The sequence below is a fragment of the Vanellus vanellus genome, assembly GCF_965231255.1.
Source record: "Vanellus vanellus genome assembly, chromosome: 1".
Lineage (NCBI taxonomy): Eukaryota > Metazoa > Chordata > Aves > Charadriiformes > Charadriidae > Vanellus > Vanellus vanellus.
This window is the reverse complement of record NC_138905.1, coordinates 214,740,177-214,762,360: the sequence shown is the minus strand read 5'-3', so window position 1 is coordinate 214,762,360 and position 22,184 is coordinate 214,740,177. Positions and strand designations below refer to the sequence as shown.

Here is a 22,184-nt window from a genome sequence, read left to right as displayed (position 1 = left end):
TGCAGGGACGTAACGTTGCTGATAAATTTTGTACATTTTTTTATAATGCTGGGTAAGTGAGGGCCTTTCATTTAAGTTAGGCCAAAACCAGGTATTAAAGGAGAAGAATCAAAACAAACATGGCAGATGAGAAGCAGCAAACTGAATGAACTCATATACACTCCTAAACCAATCTCAAATCACGACTGATACAGATAATCACGTAACATAAAAACTAGGCTAAAGTTTAGCTCAAACCTGCCTAAAAATAGGTGGTAAATGAAATTCAGCTACACCCTGTCTAAAAGAATTTCACAGCCAGTGCTCTGGAACAGCTTTTTCACAGGTGATCCCCTCACGACTGAGGATTAGCATTGGTTGAATGAAATAGCAAAATAAAGGATTCCCAATGGATTTGGGAGTTCAATGGCTTTTAGAAGATATAGTTGCTTTTGAGCTTTTAGAGCATCAAAAGAAATCTTTCCCCAACATATTAGGCTCTTCTGCAAAGCATAAAGAGGACAGCCTCTATCAAGAGCACATCTGCACTAAACACTACGAGCTGGATCAGCTACACTGAAAAAGAACTTGGGAAGAAGCTCAAAGTAAACAATGATATAGTTGCCTATTGCAGTATGGTACAACTATCAAATTACTATTCTTTGTGATGTTTACCACTGTAAAGCAAATTTTGAAATTGAATTGTTTATTCAGTGTTACATGAAAATTTCCTTTAAAAAACCACTATCCTATTAGCTGATGAGTAACATACATAGAGCTGCTGCACCTAGGGAAAAGCATTTAGAATACAAAAGTGATGCTGACACAAAAAAAGTACTGGAGTTCTTAGGAACGAGAAACACACGGTGTCTTAATGTCTGTCACAACCAGGGGAGGTTGATACGTTTAAGTCAGACCTGCGTAACTGGGGACATCAAGGGATATTTGGCCAAGCAAGAGTGCACATCACAATTTTTTCTTGGCTTCTCCAAAACACAATCTGTGCCTAAGTAGTATCAAACAAGAATTCAAGCCAGGACATCGGTGAAAGATTTTCTGAGAAAGGACTCATTTTTCCATCCCAGTAAAATGTTGTGAAGAATGACTTCACTGTTCAGTTGTCTAACAGTACTTGAAAATTCTATTTGTTTTTTAGTCTTAGGCACTTGGCTATATAAAGTGCCTAGTAATGCCAGTTCCTAGGTTAGTGGTAGTCTCTGTGAACTGATGGCAGTGAGGTACAAAAGTAATCTCTTGCAGGTTTTTCACGGCAACAGATGCCCCAGTTATTTTCCATTACAGGGCTTTACAATGATCATGGCAAAGAAGTTGCGACTTGTACCGAAATCCATTTTCAGGCACTTTTTCACTGACTTTCAGAAACTTTGCCTGCGTAAATACTGTTGAATCAAGCCTAAGGTTGCTATCACAATTTCAATTCCAGTTGTGTGCAACTTTTGCATCGGGCTGAGAGATGTAGGCAAATACCTCTCTTCCATTTATCCCACGGCTCTTTCACAGCTCTCTAGCAGCATAGGGAGCCCCTGGGGAAACTGGCTCCAGAATATTTGACAGGTCTCAAAGTTCCCATTGTATAGAACTAAAATCTCTCAAAAACACACATCCGAATTTTGCAGTTTAACCCCACCGCCATTCTTCACAGACATGATCCTTTCTTAAAAAAGAAAATATGTATTCCGTGTTGGTCTCTACTCCTCCACCACCAAGAGAAAAAAATATGGAATGAACACAGTGTGTCCAATAAAACTGTGATTTTATTCCGTATGCGTCTCCCTCTCCTCTCTTTGCCAAGCTCCTTATCTCTATGTATTAGAGATATATATTTTGGCATCTCTAAGAAGCATTTTGCTGGGTGTCTGCAGGATTTCATATCCTTAAGGTGGAGATCATCAGCCTGATTTTAATCACATTTATATTGGATACAAAACCAAAATCAAGGCTCCTGTCTTTGGTTTCTTGTGAAGCAGCATGCACTTAGTGTACAAGAAAATAAATACTTTGTAAGCCTTTTCAGTTAATACCAAGGACTAATTATTTCTATAAGTTTGCAGGATCAGACCCATTTCAGTGTTTTATAATATTTTACAGTTTTTTGTTATTTCAAATATAAACCCTATGACTATACTGTGATAGTATATATGGTCATTAACATGAATATACACGTTGATTAATCTATAGAAATATTAACACGTGCATAAACATATTTGCTTATGGCTATTAATAAACTAAGAGTCAGCTTTATTTTAGGAACAAGGCTTTTTACTGGTGTAAATGCAGTGACACAGTTGGGCACAATAGTCACCTGCTATGAATTGCCAGATTTTCATTGGCCAAATTGAAGTGGAACAATATTAAAAAGGCAACCCAGTACTTGAAATCACAAGAGGAGAAAGAGTTTATATAACACTACAGTTAATCCGTCTAATTTGGAACATACTGTTAGGTCATGCATAAGCTTGAAAAAAATATATGTTTCTCTGGTGAAAATGGACTTTCTGAAGTTTTTGCTCTAGACTGTTTGGGAAATAATTGGAAAAGAATACTCATAAGTGTTATTTATCGTATAACCTCTGTGAAACACAGCATATTTATTTATGAATTTGAAAGCATTCTTTTTAATTCCAAAGTGAAATGGCATTTGGTAATGAAGTGATTGTAATTTTAAAACCCCTTTGGTTTTTGAGGTGCTATTGTGTATATATATTTTTCCCTTTTAAAGTGTAATGCCTATACTATTACTATGTCAAATTCAGATGAATCATGACAAACAACATTTTCACAATGGGAAATGTTAACATGCTACATTCCTTTCTTTGGAAAAAAATAAAAGAAATGGTCACAGAAAACACATTTTAATTTAATTATATCCTTTAGGTCATTAAAGTGATGTAATGTGCATGTCAGTCCTCTTTTCATCCACAGATTACTTTAATCCTTCATGTGCATTTTTTTTCCCTCTAGCTTTCTTTCATATTTGCTTTGTTTTGAAATTGCATGCTGTCTGGATTATTTGTGCATGACCTCCACATTAATTTCACATTGACTGTTTACATACTCAGATATTTTCATGAATCATCTATTCTACATGTGCATTTTTTTTCCTTTGTTTTCAGTTACTGAACTTTAAATATGCTTGAAATGTAAAAGTGGCATGAAACTTTCGTGACACAGGTAGACAACAACTTTAGTAGAGATTTTCAGTACCTAACTTCACATCTTTCAGAAATACATATTCTAAACCACATTTTATGCTGTGCTTCCAAAATGCAAGAAAATGAATTACATTCTGAAACTCTAAATCTATTCCATTTCAGAATTGGAGCCAAATACTGGTTATATTTCATTCAAGCAATGACAAACACATGAGATGATTGGTCCTTTAAATGAGCTAAGAAGGTCTCTGCTCTCTTGGAGGTGATTACTTGCAAAGTCGTGTGTCGGCATTGCATCCGTTCCGTATAGGAAACAGTGTAGGGCATTGCCTGATGGACAGCACAGATCACTTCACATAAACACTATCATCTGCAGCTCCGCATAGGCGCCCTCTGGAAATGCCAGCTTCCCTCAACTGGCTGTATAGGGACCCTAATTCCTCAGTTAGGATCTGAAATAGATGTCCCAAGTAGGCATATCCTGCTTTTCCATAGTACAGTGCCATGAGCCCTTGTGACTGGCTATAAAGTCAAAGGTTTTGTCATGTAAAAAGAAACAATTTCTACCATATTAATTCACCATTTGAAGAATTAAAGCAATACATGTTGCCCAACTTGCAATGAAATACTGCCTATCAGCAGAATTCCATTTCTAATTCACATAAAACTAAAAGCATATCCAGAGGAACCTAATGACTAAATATACATGTATGAAATAAAACAAAGTATTTTTTTAATTATGCCCCAAAAAAGCATTGAAACACACTTAAAAACTTATTGATTAAGAGGCCAAATAAAACACTACGCAATCAGCAGCAGTTACCAGAAAAAAAAAATATTTTAATTGGCACAGGGCTGAATTCACATACCTACGAGTAAATCAAAGGCTTCCGCTTTCCTCTTTACAGCCTATACTTTTTCAGCCAGTTAATTAATTCTGTGCACAGTCTGCTATGATTAAAGATGAGTGGCTTGATCTCAAAGCATGCTGAGCCATCTGTAGCCCTTTATCTGAACGAGCCAAACACGATCGTTCCCAAATAAGGAGCTGAAGGTTGTGATTTGAGACCTCTGTAATCACATCGATCCGGTCTCCAGGGGCTTTGCCTTCAACATGCAGACCTCACCGCAACCACCTCCGATTCTTTGCAGCCACTTGGTTTGGACTGATTTGAGTCACTACAGTTCTCTCCACTTTTACAAACTAGTTGTTTTGTCAGCATGAGTGTGACAACAATTAGACGTCCCTGTTTTTGCCCCATGCCTTTTCTCCTTCACAGTCATTCAATGACAAGCGTAAAAAGAACTTCATCTTTTCACGAAAATTCCCATTCTACAAGAGCAAGGAGCAGAGTGAGCAGGAAACAAGTGATCCAGAACGTAAGTAACCTCTTGGAGACGATGTCACATGCAGCAGCACAAAAAATGGGTGACACGCATGATACCAGTATCCCACACATCCAGGCAAATATCTGTCGTAGGCAGGCAGGAGAGGTATTACTACTGTGACCAATGTGTGACTGCAGTTTGGATCCAGCTGGTCCTTCCTTCCCTGGAAACATCATTTTCAGAAGAATAAGACAGTGACCTTAACTTTTGGAAGAGCAAATGTGGCTCCTCAAAGTTGTTGTGGCACCTGTCGCAAACCCAAGCTCGTCTCTGATTAAATAGTGCCAGATCAGAACTGGCTCAAAATAAAGCAAACGTGATTTTCACAATATTAAACTAAATTGTTACTTTTAAAAAGGTCTGCTTTAATCTCTTTTTTTGCCTTTGATATTCTCCAAATTGATTGCCGTGGGCAACCTCACTGAAATTTTAACAATTAAATGAAGCATTGTTGCTAACAGCTTAAAGAAGTAAATCAGATCTTGGAATGCGTACCTCCCCAGGCATTTACTGCTTGCTTAAAATGTGTAGAGAACCAGCATTATTAAAAATATATGCTGGATCCAAGCCCAAATATTCTGGTTTTTTTTTTCTTAATAATTCTCTCCAAAATTTATCCGGTGAGGATCCCTTCTGGGGCTTTATTTATCTGATTGTTCCTTCTTCCTCACAGCTCCAAAAGCCATGTATCGTGGTCACTGCCTCTTTCGTTGGCTTCATTCCCATAGAATATGGGTTTAAAGTTGTTTCAGAAAGAAAAAGCAGGGATCCAGATTGCTCAATCAACATGGTCAGTCATGGTAGTATCCATTTCAACTCCACTGACTTCTTCCTTCCTCTTCTGCGGCTGTTCTTCCTTTCTCATTGCTCTCTCTGGGGACTTCCGTGCAGGACATCCCCGGATTAGGTGACGACGGTTATGGAACAAAGACTCTGAGTAAGTTCCCAGGAATGGTCACTGTAAATCTTTTTTTGTTTTGTTTTGTTTTGGCTTCTGTTCCTTCTCTGAGGACCCTCCACTCCTAGCATGCACAAGACAGAGTTTTATTTGTTACCCAGCTGTGAATGCATTAAAAATGTTTCAATCGTTTTGTTCTGCATGACGATATTAAATTACATACAGTGTATCAAGCAGACACTTTCACTCCTTTTGTAATAACACCTTTTGTTTCTGACAGTATGTTATTGTCCCCATCATGGCAGTTCTGTAGAGTAGCATACCTAGAACTCCTTTTGCTGCCCAGACTGTTCTTGTCAGCAACAATCCCCCTCTCTCCATCTAAAGGGAAAGTTAAACATTTTACCTTGATTACATCCTGAGGAGATCAATAGCAAATTATTTTATGCCGTTGCTTCTGCATTTTCAGCTTTTTGCATGGGAGTGTTTGTTACTTTGCTGGATTTTAGATTAGTGTTTGTTATGAATGGAAGAAGTCATTTGCAGGCTAGAGAAGACCATGCCTTCTCCAAAGCTAATTTTGGACCCATTTCACCATTAGCAACCTATTCTTTGTCGTACAACCTTAATCAATTTCTTTTTCTGACGCAGCAATCCTGTCTCGAGAGTTGGCATTGCAGAATGTCTAATGTCTCAGATAATTGTTCAGAAACAATTTTGCTTCCTCGAAAGTTAGACCAGAAAAATCGTATAGCGTGAAATATTTGCAGCTGATTTCTATATAAATAGCTACATTATATTCTGTACCCAGAGCTAAATAATTTAAACAAAATGCCACCTGCATGTGTTTGGCTGCTTCTTCCTCAGTTCTTATTCTTTTTCTTGAGTGCCAAGTAGTTGGAGCAAGACGTGTGTGAATGTTAACACTGCATCGCCTACTGTTTTGTATGTGCTTTTTAATTGCAGGAATGCACATCCATGCACACAATTTTAGAGATTACTCTGTTTCTGACTGATTTGTTGAAGGCACATTTTAATGGTTTGACTTTAAGCCATACGGTAGCTCGCAATTTAAAGATGAAAGCTTCATCTCTTGTACAAAGAGGAGCAGTTCTGCAAAACTGGTTTTGTCAGTGATAGACAGCAAATGTCGCTGCCACCTGAATTTTAACCATTCTACTACTTTACTTAAAGGGTCACGGCAGCTCATTAGCAACAAATGCAGCTCCTTCCCTGCTAAAGAAAAGTAGAATACTTCTGATCGGATAACCCTCATGAATATCTGTGTCCTTACAAAGACAAATCTCCATAACATCCAACCATTTGCAAGGAGATAACTGAATTCTGCAAATTGCTAAGGGAAAAGTAGCACAGAGGTATTAGAGAGGCTCTAGTTTCTCTGTTAATATTGCACCTAGCTTCCAGTTACTGACATACCTCTAGACACTCCCACCCATCCAAATTTCACTTCAGAGATGCTTTTTAATGACAGTTCTTACTATGAAGGATATTTGTTCTTTTTTAATAGAGTTCTTCAGGGTCCTGTATAGCGTATTAGTTTGAGACAACCCTTGTTAACTTGCTATGAAATATCCAAAAGTCAATATACTGTTGTCTTCAAAATGTAAGTTTAATTTTTTTTAAGCTTCTTACTAAGCTTACTAAGATCAAAGTTTTTCATTATTATTTTTATCAGGTATCACCCCCTCTCATTTATCCCGCTCCAGTAACCCCATCAGTCCCACTCTGTGAACCCTAAGCCCTCAGACTGGTACCTGGGGAGAAACGCAGCACCTTGCAGAGAAGAGGTAGTCTTGGCACTGTTCCCCTAGTCCTCCTTCATGACATCCATGCACGGTCTGCTCTGGGTTCATCCCAGGGGGTTCTTGGCTTTTATGAGTTCCTTCTTTCACTGGGAACCTTTAGAGGCAGTTGCAGGCGAGAGTTGTGGGTCACCCACAGCCTAATCTGCCCACTGGTTTAATGACAAATATTGGACCAGTTTTGGCTCCTAGCGTTTGTCAGGAGGTGACTTATTTGTACCCATTGTCTATTTAACCGCTGGGTCTCATTCTTATGAACCCAGGGTGGGTCCCCACTGCATAGCCATATCCCATTAGCTTCTTAAATGTCCTGGACCAGCTGAAAAGTTTCAGCTGCCAAGTCATCTTTCCAGTGCAAAGTAATCAGCATTTCTACCAGAGATACTATTAAAACCACTGTTTAATGTGGTTCTGCAGACCTTCTGGAGATCACATAGCATGGTCTGACTGACCATAAACAGTCTGCTGACTACAGTTTGGGAACAGCAACTTCACATGATATAGATCACACCTGCTTTTAAATAAACTAATAGTAACGGGACACCACACTTGCCAAACCACAAGTCTGACCCATCATGATAGTTCTCATGTCCCTGTTCACCCAGTCATACTGGTCTGGAAAAAGTTTTCATACTAGAGCTCAAATCCTGAGGTTAGCCAATGTCTGGAAAAAAGTATTCTTCCATTTTTTTTCTTAGTTTTGTCATTGGCTCTGTCTTCTTTTTTCAGACAGGGTAAAATAGATACAGTTACAGTATTTAATATCAAAACCATTTTCATGTTAATTGGTTAACCCTTTGGGAAAGTGCACAGTGATTAAAGATGGACACAGGTTAGAAGTTTAGCAGGAATAGTTCCAATGCATTAATGATGCACGTTACTGATAGTGCAGAATAATATGAGCAGACACTCAGGTTTCATGAAGTTACTCAAGACGTCCAGTGAGATGCAAGCGAACCATAATATACTTTGAAATTAAGTAGTCTGAGATTTCATTATCTGTCATCAAGAAAAGACACAGCTTTGCCACGATGCACGTCACTAGCTAAGACATGTATTCTCTTTCTGAAATGCCACAAGAGAGAAAGCTTTCATTTTACCTGTGTAAATTATCTGGGAGTTTTCAGGTGATGTCACTGCACAGTTTTTATTTCCTCTCTGCACAACTACCTTTGCATGACTGTGGCAGTTCTTTTAAGTTTCTGCAGCTCTGTGGTGCTTGGTTATGTTCTTTAATTTGCTGTACTGTTCTTGCAGAACATGTTTCTTCTAATGCCAGCGATAGTGAAAGTAGCTACAGTAAGTTACTGCTTTCATTAGAGTCCTTTTAATTTGCATTGCTTGTTCTGTTTGTTTCTTTTATTTTGTTTCTCTCCTTGCTGCTCTTTTGTTAATGTTAAAAAGACGGTTGGAGCAAATGGCTTGGAATTCAAATTTACGACCACATCTTGAGTACAAAGCTATAAAAGAAAACTGGCAACCTTTACAAGCCAAGAGAGGAAGGTTGTTATTTGGGATGTATTCTGGGACATAAACCCAAACCTGGCTTTGGGTAGCCTGTGAAATTCACGATTATTCAGTTTAGTGACAATAAGTTTATTTCAGCAGGGAGGGGGCAGTTTCTTGATGATGTTTTAAGAGTAAAATTGCTCCATAGCTGTAGTCAAATCTGCAAAAGGCATCCTCTTTACAAGGTCACAATTTTTACTTGCATTCCTGCATGCCTGTATGAAGGACGAAGAAATCGTCCCCAGAATTTTGTTGGGCCCTTAATTTTGGCAGTACAGATTTCGTAATGCATATTGAAGTCTTCAAAAAAAGGTAAGATAGACCTTCACCCTTTAGGCACTGCCACTGAATGTCACTGATTTCCTATAAGCAGAGGTCCCAACCCTGCAGCCTGATCTGGAATTACAGACTCCATATGGTCATATAGCCAAGAGGCAGATTGTACATTCTGGGTAATAGTTAGTAATACCCCAAATTTTTACCAATATAACTTTTTTTCTGGAAGTGTTGAAGAGCAAAAAAAAAAAAAAGCATTAAATAAATGACTGGAAATGTAATAAAAGATAATTAAAATGATAGATTGCTTACTAAATCACCCAGTTGTTTAATTTTTTCAAGCCATTTGCTTAGCAAATCAAGTTTTCCACCAGTCACAGCACTTGTGCTAAGCACCCGCATACATTCAGGTAATCATTGGTATCATACCTCATATTTACTAGTCTTGATATAGTGCATAGCAATTGAGCTCTGTTAATAAGCACTGGTTTGTCTCAGTAAAACAGCTAATCTTATGCAATTCAGAAATGGTAAATTAGTTTGTATTCTCTTGTATTGCAAAGGTTTCCTTGGAAAGCAATTGCCAGAGTCACAAGAAAACAGTAGGCGCTCTTGAACTGCCAAGATCCAATTCTGAAGTGCTTTATTTTTAACGTGTCCTCTACTGAGGAGGAGAGGTGGATTTTACATTTGAAATGTAAGATACTCTTTCCTCAGACTGACTTTGCGATCAGGAATGAGCCAATAGGTTAAATTTTCAAAAGTTTTCAAACCTCCTCCAGGTGTGTTTATTTCAGGGTGAGCTCAGGGTAAAAGCGCAGAGGAGAATCTAGGCTGGTGGCTGAGCACATCCCACGTCTGATGAACTGCTCCCACCAGGAGACTTAACAGGGGCGCCCAGTTGCAGCCAAACATTTGGGGCAGGTCCACAAAAGCTAGTTCTCAAATTTCATCATAAGACAAGCCAGGTAGCCAGTTCCTCGTTGGCTGTGCGATAGCTTGAAACAAAGTGTATGTTTGGAAGTGGAAGAAAGGGGATAGAAACGGTTTGGGGAAGTCAGTTGGCATGTAGATATTTGGAAGGAAAAGTACTGTTGGGGTATCAACTTCCCATGGCAGGCACTCTCCTTCCAGAGTGGTTTCCATCTAGGCAAAGCTCCTGTCTCACCCCAGCAGCATCTAGCCTACATCCTGTTGGCCGGAGCTCCCCACACATTACTGGTGTGCCCAACCTGCTGCCTGGTGGAGAAGGTGCAGGCAGGGCTTCCTTCTCTGCCTGTGGGAGAGCTATGCCATTTAGCAGCAGAGGAAGCCCATCTTAGGTTATGCCAAATGAAAGTCGCTTTAAAATCCAGGACCTGGTACCCGAAGGGCCTAATTCCATTTGCTAAGGACTCATGGAGACATGACATTTGAAGGCATGACCTTGGAAAACTAGCAACTTTGGTTATCAGCTGGAAGTTACTGTTTCGGATAGCCACAATGGCATATCAACTGTAACCTGACTGCATGTTCAATCTCTACATGGCCATGGTATATCAGCGTATCTCCTGTGGGGACATAAAGCCCTCCTGAGTCCAGCTGGTTACTCTCTGGATCTCCAGGCTACTCTATGTCTACAGTATGTCCCACCACACAGCTCTTTGCAGCAAATCTCCCCTAGAGAAGTTACAACTCAGGTACAGAGAAGAATCAGACAGAGGAGAGCAAGAGGCCGGTGGTCAGAGAGAGCAGTCAACAAATTGTGAGGGCGTGGAGATAAAAATGAGTCCTGTCATGAAGACCTTGTCTTATTTCACTGCATTTCTGACCTTGTGGGCTTGTTGAGAGAGGACACTGCACAGTAGAAGCCTATCAATATGCCTCATGTGGGAAGAGTAATTATCAGACCCAGTCTGTGAACACTTCCTAAAGACATCTTCCTCAACATTCTAATTTACTTATTCCTAATGAAAGGAAAAAAATAATAGGTGCTCGGGGTATTCCTGATAGGATAAGACAGCGTGCAGTTATTATTTCTGCTCTTCTCGTTTGCATCTGGATAGCTGTGAACAGGGCCCAGCGTCAGTCACTGCCACAAAAACAAGTTTGTTCTAACTCCCTTTGGAGCCAGCCCTGTTGCGGAGCTGTTCTTCAGTGTGATGCAGTGCTACTTTGAGGACAATTTGTGTGTTCAAGTTGAGGCACTACAAGTTATTTCACCAGGACACCATGTGTGCTGACTTGCAAACTCATCTAGCCCTCAGTCTGTGCACCGGTGAAATGGGGCATAATAAGAGGAGAAAAAAAAAAAAAAAAAAGCAGCTGAAAAATTCACAGGGAGCAAATAGGGTTTTGCACAGGGTTGACACCCTTTCCCAGTGCCTCTTTTCTCTTCTGTTTCTCCAGCAAATGAGCAGAAATAAAGGGGTTGCCTGCCCCACTGCTTTCTGAATTGTGGGAAATTGGGTAAGAATGGCTGGAAAGCTGCCTGGTGGAAAAGGACCTGGGGGTGTTGGTGGACAGCCAGCTGAATATGAGCCAGCAGTGTGCCCAGGTGGCCAAGAAGGCCAACAGCATCCTGGCCTGTATCAGGAATAGTGTGGCCAGCAGGACCAGGGCAGTGATCGTCCCCCTGTACTCAGCACTGGTGAGACCCTACCTCGAATACTGCGTTCAGTTTTGGGTCCCTCACTACAAGAAGGACATTGAGGTGTTGGAGCGTGTCCAGAGAAGGACAATGAAGCTGGTGAGGGGTCTGGAGCGCAAGTCACAAGGAGCAGCTGAGGGAACTGGGGTTGTTTAGCCCGGAGAAAAGGAGGTTGAAGGGAGACCTTATCGCTCTCTACAGCTCCCTGAAAGGAGGTTGTGGCGAGGTGGGGGTCGGTCTCTTCTCCCAAGTAACAAGCGATAGGATAAGAGAAAATGGCCTCAAGTTGCACCAGGGAAGGTTTAGATTGGGTATTAGGAAATATTTCTTCACTGAAAGGGTTGTCAAGCATTGGAACAGGCTGCCCAGGGGAGTGGTGTTGTCGCCATCCCTTGAGGTATTTAAAAGCTGGGTACGTAGTGGCACTTAGGGACATGGTTTAGTGGTGGACTTGGCAGCGTTAGGTTTACAGTTGGACTCAAGGATCTTAAGGGTCTTTTCCAAACTAAATAACTCTCTGCTTCTATGATTCTGTGAAATCAGCAATTCACACCTTGGCCAGCACAAAGAAAAGTGTGTGGGTAAGAAATAACAGGCAAGCGCCATGTGTTCTCCTGCAGACGTTCATATTTGTCCCTGTAAAAACAGGCCAGTTGGAGTCCAGAGTAAGGTGGAATTCTGAATTTTTTCTAGTGGGTCTCTGGCAATTGTTTTAACATGATTCTCTAACTTTTGCTTCTCATGATGAGCTTTTAGTGAAAAGTAGCTAGTGTCAAAACCTGCACTACTTGATCATTCCTAGAACCATTCCAAACCAGGGGTACAACTGCACAAAGTGAGAGCTGTCCAGGCCCTGCCCTGGACAGTGATTAATAGAGGGGTTACAGACTGACTGGGCTTTTTCTGAGAGATATTCTGATGCATTCATCTTTATTTAGAAAAATATATTGCTTAAAAATGTAAGTATTTGGCTGAAATATTGCTTACGTCTTGGGGGTTAAAAAATCAGCTTCTTGACAGAAGTGTGATAGTTTTTATTTCAAAATAATAATATAATTTAAAGTCCTCCTATGTGGTCTCAAGAGAAAATTCTTTGACGACATCTTAGCAACAAAGCTGTTACACATAGTCAACCTGATTTCTTCTGCCAGTGCTCTCAACACCGGGTTTGTAATGAGCAAAAGAGCTGGAGCCAAAGGTGGGATTTTCTTCATCCCAGCATCAGGGGGAACCACAAACACATTTGACAGCAGAATCTGTCCCTTTCTAAAAAAAATTTAAAAGTATCTTTGAGCCAGGAACAAATGCTGGCCTGATCTGAAAGGGGCTGAGCTGCCACACAGCTGTTGCGGCATCGCACTGGCCATACTAATATGAAGGCTATAACTATGTTAGTTTATTTGTACCTGTTCTCAGCAGTAAAAACAAGTTTGCAGAGTGGTATATAAAGTCCTGGACTACCGTTAAGTTGTTCTTTCTGTGATGAGGTTACATAAACCAGCCTTGAGATAACCCTGAACCAGCTAATCAAACCGTGATTGAAAGTTTATTTTGAGCTCTGTAACTTAAAATGATCTGATTTCTTTTTCAAACCAAGCTTGTAAGAACATATTTTTTACCATGGACTCATCAGTTTTTATTTTGCGAGACATGATTTTCATAATGGCCATGAATCTCAAGTCTCTCTACTGTGTATGTGTTGTAACGCTCTTACACATAGTTCAGTAAAGGTTTTTACAGCTGTCATCAAAATTACACACACATTACCACATCTATTTAGCCTAATTGCATAACTGGTTGTGATTACACCAATTACCTAGAGAGGCAATACATGACTAAAAGTTAAAAATAAGGAAAAGTGGTAGAAACAAAAATTTTTACCCACTGTCAGCAAGTCAGCAAGTCACTCTTGTAATGAGATTTGAAGACTCAAACAAGGTTAAAGGACTCCTGATTATTATGTTAGGCCACTGATTAATTAGGACACTTATGTTGGCTCTTACGGTCCCCAAGGATTACTATATTATTCAGGCACACTCAAATTGGCACAAGTATTGAAGTCTCATTCCATGCCCTCACAAGCTATATCGATCTTAAATGTATAGTGCCAACAGACCACTTTTCAGTCATAAGTTCATTCTCAGAATACTGATGTATTTTGTGTATTTTATGTTTTGGATTTCTGGCCTTTCACAGCAATCAACATATGTCAAAAAATTGTGCGTTTACTTACATAAATAGAGATCCAGGAAAGGGATTTTGGGCCATATGGGGGCCAGGATATTGACTGACCAGTGCAGTCTGTGCAGATGAAACAGAACAAGAAATTGATTTCTCCAAGATCTTGCAAGTGCAACTCAAGTAATCCATACGTTAGTCCAAAACCTAAACCAATGATGACAGAAAAAATAAGCCTTCTTTGATTTTAGACACAGCTGAGCAAAAAACAAATCAGGCAAGAGCTCAAAAATAAAATTACTTTGGCTCATCTGCATGTATTTCACATGTGTATTGATGGTAACAACCACCATTAGTCCAGAAATTTTGAAAAATTCTCTTTGATTTTTCTAAAATCATACATTTTTAGCTGTCTTCATAAGTACTACTTTTTTGTTATTCACTTCCTTAGATCCCCTTACAGATTTTTTTCATTCACAGCCATTAATGGGATGCCAAAATCCATGGATTCCCACCACGTAAGGTGCTGGCTGAGGGTGGGCGTTGGGTTACGTGGTGGCTGCACCACGGCAGCTGACAGCAGCTCTCCTGCCCCGTTACTCACGTGCTGGGTGCAGTCACACCAGCACTGTGGAAGCTCTGGATGCTCTGGCAAGACAATAGGAAATGGGGCCTTTTTATAGGTTACATGAAAAATGCCTGATATCTGCCAGCTCGACACTGAAACTGGTTTTGAGTCTTTCACAGACTCTCTGCCATCTAATCAGAAAGGCAAAACAGAGGCAACACCTTATATCCATTTGAGGACTGCCACTCTGAAACGCTATAAAATCCTTTAAAAAGATTAAATTAGTAGTCTTTATGAAACCCATCTGACCACGCAGGACCCGCAGTTTATAGAGGCTACGAGTTATAACAAACTCCAGGTCATTCTTCTCTTTCCAAACATAAGAAACCACCAAAAGGCAAACCAAACAAAAGGCAGCAGAGCCATAGCTATCCTGGGAAAGTGAAAGCCCTCCAATAATTTTACTCAGAAGTATATTACATTCAGGAAAGTTTCCTTTTGGTTTCTTTTCTTTCCTTATTTTCTTTTCTTCTCTTTTTGACTTCATGGAATTTTACTGAAGAACAAGGGATCATGCCAAAATCCTACTAAAAGGGCTTTTTCTTTTTTCTCTTTTTTGTTTTGTCTGTTAAATTTCACAAAGGTTTTCCAGATCAAGATAGCTAACCTGTGCTAATTAAGCCGTTAATGTGGATGGTAAATGAGGCTTAGTGAAACGTAAAAGTAAAAGCCTGTGTCCTGCTGAATTTCACACTATGTCTCACACCTCAAAGCCATCACAAGGTTGTAGCGATCCGATTATTGATTGACTCTAGAGCTCTTCATTATACTTAATACTTTATGGACTACTTCAAAACCGTGCAGTACTGACTGAGCAGAGATCATAAAAGAATACCATCTGGTACCGTTAACATGCATATTAGCCTCTGCGGGCTTACAGGATTTCGTCTGGACAGTACTGGGAAGGATTTTATTCACATAGAAACAGGCTTCCTGAGCCCTTTCTCCAGAAGAGGAAAGTAGCGGAAATGGTGAAGCTTTCCCCCACGCTCACACTCCATGCGGAGTCTGAAACTCAGCACTGGAGAGCCTTCACTCAGGAAGATATCTTTAAGTCCCTGTGTATCATGGTCAGCCTCAAAGCTTCTCCTTACTTGCTGCAACCCTTTCCGATGGCTTAAGCTTCAGCACAATTTGGGTGGGCTGGAGTTTTTTCTTTGCCTTCAGTCAGGCCACAGTTTCACAAGACTTCTGTGAAATGGCAGGCTTGTTTGTCCCCATAGCTCCTGCCCTACTGATGGCGTGGACGTAACCATAGCTTTAGCGTGTGGACACATCTGCCAGAGACTGGGCAAAACAGAAGGTAAAATCTGCGCTGGCTTATTTGTGCTGGTTATAATTCTGTGCCAAAGCCAAATATTAGCCCACAGATAAATTTTTAAACAATTGTGTCAGTTATTTTTCCTTCACTTGCTCTCGTCACTGTCACTCCCATGGGATTCTACTGTTTAAATGCAGATATCTGCATCTGACCTTGCTGTTTAAATGCCGTTATGGGACAATGGAGACAAACGCACCCTTCCAGCTTTTTCTCTCATCCCGAAGTAGACATCTAAAATAGGTCAGATGACTCATGTCTTTTAGAATAAGCGCTTGCCTATTTGTAGGCACCCACTGACTCTAAAGGGTGCCTGGGGACTAGCTCAGACATAAGCGCTCACGATACAGGTTCCTGAAATTAGCTGAAATGAATCCCCTTCTGCAGATCTGTATGCCATTGAAACAAGTATTTTCAATTTTAAGACTGTATTCGTACAAACAGGCTCAGTTTCAGTGCACGATGGCCGCATCGCCCACCCCAGCATTGACTTTCTTGGGCTGTTGAAAAGCACGGCCTTGGCGGGCCGGAGGGCGGGCAGGCAGTGCAGGAGCACGCTCATCCGGCCTGGGGAGGGAATCGTTTCATCACCAGGGAAATGGCACATCCTGGGTTTTATATCACCCCCAAAATTCCCAGAGAAACTTAAGGGAAAATAGTACATCTGATGTATGAAACCTAGAGTAACAATAATTCCAGGTTTTTAACTTTGCAAAAAGACACAGTTAAGCAAGTGATTACAGTATCAAACATTTGCAAATAGAGAAGAAAATCCATTATCCACACTCCTCATAGGTTATGTTGCCTCGTTCTCAAAAGCTGCCTAATTCCCTCCTTTTATAAAAATTATATTTTCTCCTTTGCTGCTTCAGCACCGTTGCCAGGTTGGAGTTGGCCCTGTCTGTTCTCCCTCTCTCCTACCACATCAGTACTATTTTTTTTTATTTGCTTTTTCTGTCACTGTCCTTAATTACTACTTTCTTTTTACTTGAAAAGATTTCTTACACATTTCTCACAGCTGTCTAGAGAATATATCACAAAAAATATCTATCAACATATTAGATACATGAGGTGGGAGTCATCTTAGGACTAAACCACAAAAAGTTTTGTACTTACTTGGCCGCTAGGCATACAAACCTTGTTAATACAGTTAATGGAGCCTCAAGGGCGACTCCGATAGCAGTCAGACTACTTCAGGGTGAGTTGTAGCCCTCTAAACCTCTAAATCCTACCTATATCGGCCATCAGGTGTCAGGCAGCACTGTTCCCCTGTATGTGCACGCTTTGGTTTGGCAGGAGCTCACCAGTATAACGTAACACAGACTCATGTGCTCGCAAGCAGATGAAATGAAGGCAATCCTGCCTATTTTATAAAGCCCTGGTACCCCTTATGGCACTCTTTCTTCTGTAGTATCTAAATTAGTTGCAAAATCCCATCTGTGGGTCTTCTCGCAGACGAGCTCTGAACCGAGTAAAAATAAAATCGTCATTTTAAACCTTGCTAAGCCTAAGCCATATTTAGAACCTGCCAGAGCCCTTATGCGGTACCAGCTATGTGACAGTGACCTAGAAAAAGAAATGTCCAGGAATTATTCATGCAGTAGGTTGAAGAATCCTCCCCCCTCTCCTTTTGCACTCTCGTAGAGGAGAGGAGGGTGACGCATTGGGGCTGTACACCTGCACCCAAGTCGTGGTCCGTATAGTGCCACTTGTTTCTCATGGCAAATTTCTCTGCTTTTAAACGTCACCATGAGGACACAGCACCATCCTAACAGGAGCGGAGGGAGGATAAGTGTGTAAAACACGATGCTGTGACATTTGTGTTTAGGGAAAGGATAAGGACAGAAAATCGCTCATAGCTAGATGTCAGGCTGTGAATAAACTAAACTAAGGGGGTTATGCCCAGAAGGGCGATCGACCAAAATGTGTATTTCCTGAGGATAAAAATTGTTCAATTTAGGCAGCCTGTGGATTTCGCCTGCAGCAGCGTATTAGGGTCTTAACAATAGGACAAGCAAAAGAATTGCATCTTAAATTTCTGCACTCTCCTTGTAAACAGCCTTGCTATCAAATCAATAAATGAAGCCCTATAGCTCATCATGGAAAAAGCCCAATTTCAGCAAAGAAAATTGAAACATGTAGTGGGGGGTGGGGGTGGGGGAAGTGGTCTCCACACTTTAAAGTTATGAGGGACTTTGGAATGGTTCAGGTGAAAGCATTACCAGAGAGAAGTGCTGAACTCGATCTGTCTCTATGTGAAGCATTTTATCAAGCTTTCGTACTTGACGTGTTGCATTTCAGCTTCAATGTCTTCTCTTTCTTCTTTCATCAGGAGGCCAAGAAGACTGCATCCTTTCTTATGAACCTGTCACCAGACAGGAAAGTAAGTTTCATCTGCTTTTCTGTCACTGTTCCTTATATTTTTCGTTTCACGTTTTGGGGGCCAGCAGAGCGGTAAGCCTTGCTATGCCAGCCCCAGATTCTCTGTGGCTCCTTTTTATTGGCCACTCGGTCTATCACATACAAAAGAAACGATGTAAGGGTCTCCCTCGCTAGCCCCTGCTACCTAAAGTTCTCAGGACTCTCCCCAGTATCCTCTCATGTCCTTCACTAATAAGTATGTTAATCAGTCTACATATTTAAAATATTAAAGCAGATTTTCTGTATTTACTGCAATACTGTTCCATGGTGTTGTGGTTTAGGCCAGGACAAACCAGACCACATGGGAAGCCTTTATTATTTCCCTTCTCATGTGATGTGTGCCTCTAACCAGGGTAGGTGAACCTACAGGAAAGCATCTGAAAATGGGAGTGAACCCAACTGATTTAATGGGGGATGCATTCATATAATTGAGGAGAAAAAAATCCTACAATATCCTTTCCACACCTCATGAGAGAGTCCATCTGCAAGCACTTGGGAGCAACCTTATTTGCGATAGCAAATGCATACACTTCCACATAGTCATTTGACTACACGTGCCTGCACCACCCCAGAGCTCTGCAAAATGAGTGCTGCTCATTCCTTTTACCTTATCCATGTCAATAAATAAATGATTCATCAATGAATCGTGCACCTAAGTTTGCACTTCACAACAACTCTGCTTAGTGCATCTTTGGGAAGATTTACTGTTATTGCCAGTATGAACATCGAAACGTGCCTTTCTTTTTGTTGTTCAGTTAATTACACCAGGCCGGTTATTATCCTGGGTCCTATGAAAGATCGGATCAACGATGATTTGATATCTGAATTCCCCGATAAGTTTGGGTCGTGTGTACCACGTAAGTATGATTTTACTCCTTGTTCTGCAGCTGAGGGAGCTGTACCCCTTAGTGCAGCACATTAAGTGAATTGCTGTGAATGCAGCATCCATGAACTATATGTAGCTGAGTTTCCCAAAAGCCCTTTTTCCATTGGACAAAGAAGGGGAAATAAAACTGAAAAACATTGTGAAGGTCTGGAAAGAATTTCTCAAAAGGATTGTCTCAAAAGCTGTAGCATTTTTTTAAAGGAGCCTTCTAGCCACTAACTCAATTTGCTCATCAATTAATCTGTGGTTTCTTAAATAAGATAACAGTTTGAAATACTAGCCGAATGTAAAATGTTTTAACTCCATTGCACAGCATCCATCAGTACAAATATGGAGCAATCTCTGATCTGTATGAGATCTAGAGTGTCTAATCAGAAAGCAATATTGGACCCTGAGTTAAGCAGAGTGTTTATATCTTGGATCGTTAGAACTTGCTGAGTGTTTATTGCAGACCCTGATTGCAGTCTTACTTTGTTTTAAACTGTTGTCTCTGCAAATACACCAGCTTAATACTGCTAGAGATGAGATCAGAATCAGCCTGATAATTAAGGCTAAACTAAATTGATGAGATTGGGGTTCATTTTATCATTGTGATAGGATTAGGTTTACAATTTGGAATGCATTTTGTATTTGGGGTTTGTGTGCGATCCTGCTGAAAAAAAGTGGAATTCTGGTAAATTCTAATTTTATATTAGCATATAAGTATTGATTGGAGGTAAACATCAGAAAATAGTACTTTAAAAGACAGCTTTATCATCATAACTCCATTGAAAACAATATGTAGTAGCCAAAGATCTGCTCCCAGATGTAAGGCACCTCCATTTACAGCAGACCCAGCATTGTCCACTGAGCAAACCTTAACGGCAGCATTTTTTGCATGAAATGTTTTTACAGCCTTCTTGGTCTTCCGTCTTTTGTTTCATGCAGATACCACACGGCCAAAGCGTGACTATGAAGTGGATGGGAGAGATTATCATTTTGTCATTTCAAGAGAACAAATGGAAAAAGATATCCAAGAGCACAAATTTATAGAAGCTGGGCAGTACAATGATAATCTATATGGAACTAGTGTCCAGTCTGTGAGATTCGTGGCAGAAAGGGTAGGTTGACACTAGTATTATTGACCATGCAACATGATCTGGTTTGTTTCCACATTGTACCTCAGACATGATTCTTCCGCCCAAAATATAAAGTATCGTGCAAAAGGGCTTCCTAATATTTATAGGCTTTATAATGACTCCACAAGTGGAGTCTCTGACTTTGAATGACAATATCTGTGGTGCTTTCTGTACCTGGATGTAGTGCCATCAACTGAGGGATCTACCACAGCGCCTCAAGTGTGCCCCAAAACAGCCTTCTCTCTTCCCTATGTAAGACAGGCAAATAAACTTATCTCACTTTCACAGAGGTGAAAGAACGAAGCACAGAAAGATTAAATGACTTGCCTCAGGTGACACAGGGAGTCTTTAACACAAACAAGAACTGAATTAACCAGTAAGAACGTAGACATCCTATTACTTTTATCAACTAATTTTCCTCATCTCTAAAGAAAATCCTCTCCCTCCTGCAAAGTTCATCCCAGTAAAAATAAAAAACAAGTTTGTTCCCATATCTCCATCGTGTATTTTATTTTAGCACCAAAGCAAAGGAAAGAGCACAGAGGAGTGGAGCGCATGCCCTGGGCTCCCCCTTCCCTGCTGTGCCAGTCACGGCCCCGTTCCAGGGCGCTGCGTCACAGAATTGCTTCCCTTCTTTTGGCTGATCTGCAGCAAACTCTGCAAAAATAAACACATCCTCATCTGTTTCCAACAGGGCAAGCACTGTATACTCGATGTGTCAGGAAATGCTATCAAACGACTACAAGTTGCACAACTCTATCCCATCGCTATCTTCATTAAGCCTAAATCATGGGAGCCTCTGATGTGAGTATAAACTCCTTCAAGCATTTTACTTTCAGGGCACAGTCTCAAGCGACACAACACGGGTCTTGAGTCTACATTTTGCCTGTCCTCTTAAAACCAGTAATAAGGAGAGGAAGTGGGAACAGCGGAGACTTGCTCTCCCTGCCTGCCGTCCCCTGTATCCCGGCATCTCAAGGAATAAACCAAAGCTGCCTTTGAACATTTCACACTGGGACATGTGAGCTTATGTGCTGGACCATGAAGGACTCCCTGCCAGTGCTTGGTGTACATGTTCCAACCTGTGCAGCGAGATCACCAAAAACTCACGCAGTATGGCTTGTCCCATCCAGCCTTGGGTGCTCTTGGGGTGTAGAGCCTGGTCACAGGAGTGAACCTGAGGGCAAACCTGTGTCAGACATGCAGTGTGTGCCTCTTCGTCAGCCCTTTGTTTACTTGAAGGTCTGTAAGACAATAGGAAAGGACTCATGGGACTGGAGAAGGGCAAACACAACACTTAAAGACGGAAAGAGAAGGCACCAACTTCATGCTGTCACCAGGCAACCTAATTTCAATCCTCAGAAAAACACTGGGCTCCAGGGAAGAGTTAAGCAACTCAAGAATAATAACTGAGAGGATAAAGAGGTTCTAAGAGGCAGCCAATGTATGTTCATCAAAAGCAAATCAAACCAATCTTATTTCTTTCTTTCATGAGATGGATATCAATAATTGCATTGCATCTTAATTTTTATTCTGGCTCCATGGGCCATTCTCAGTAGCAGCTGAGGGAAATACAGTCCAGAGGGAATCACTAGAGAGCATGTGCACAACCATATTCAGTCATTGAAAATGGCACCGTTAAACTGGGAGAGTAACAGAAATCCTGCAAGTATATTTCCTGAGCTGTGTCCCTATTTGGGAGTACTTGTTGTTTTCATGAAGTATTTGAATGATGAACTGGGCAATACTCTTGTAAAATTTGTGAATAACTCAAGGCTGAGCGAGGTGGCAAGCACTTTGGAGGATAAGATTAAAACTCAATGCAAAATCAGTAAGATGAAATTCAGCACAGACAAAGGAGAGAAAATGAAATGCACAAGTACAAGCAGGGAATAATTAAGCTATAGCACTGCAGAAAAGCATCTGGCGGTTGGGATGCATCACATGGGAATATGAATG

At 40.8% G+C, this 22,184-nt stretch overlaps 1 protein-coding gene across 8 annotated transcripts in view; it reads left to right on the top strand.

Moving 5' to 3' along the window:
* DLG2 (discs large MAGUK scaffold protein 2) overlaps nucleotides 1–22,184 on the top strand; it is a gene marked incomplete at both ends in the record, with an annotated part of 916,537 nt that overhangs the window by 888,011 nt on the left and 6,342 nt on the right. For 4 of the 8 annotated variants that reach the window (XM_082494344.1, XM_082494341.1, XM_082494345.1 and 1 more), the window contains 5 exons: nucleotides 5,433–5,478; nucleotides 18,133–18,183; nucleotides 18,977–19,078; nucleotides 20,035–20,207; nucleotides 20,920–21,029. In XM_082494344.1, the coding sequence (XP_082350470.1) occupies nucleotides 5,433–5,478; nucleotides 18,133–18,183; nucleotides 18,977–19,078; nucleotides 20,035–20,207; nucleotides 20,920–21,029 (482 nt within the window). Of the gene's footprint in view, nucleotides 1–4,432; nucleotides 4,533–5,432; nucleotides 5,479–8,519; nucleotides 8,562–18,132; nucleotides 18,184–18,976; nucleotides 19,079–20,034; nucleotides 20,208–20,919; nucleotides 21,030–22,184 lie in introns of all 8 variants that reach the window. The other 4 variants (XM_082494340.1, XM_082494343.1, XM_082494342.1 and 1 more) reach the window with 4 other exon arrangements.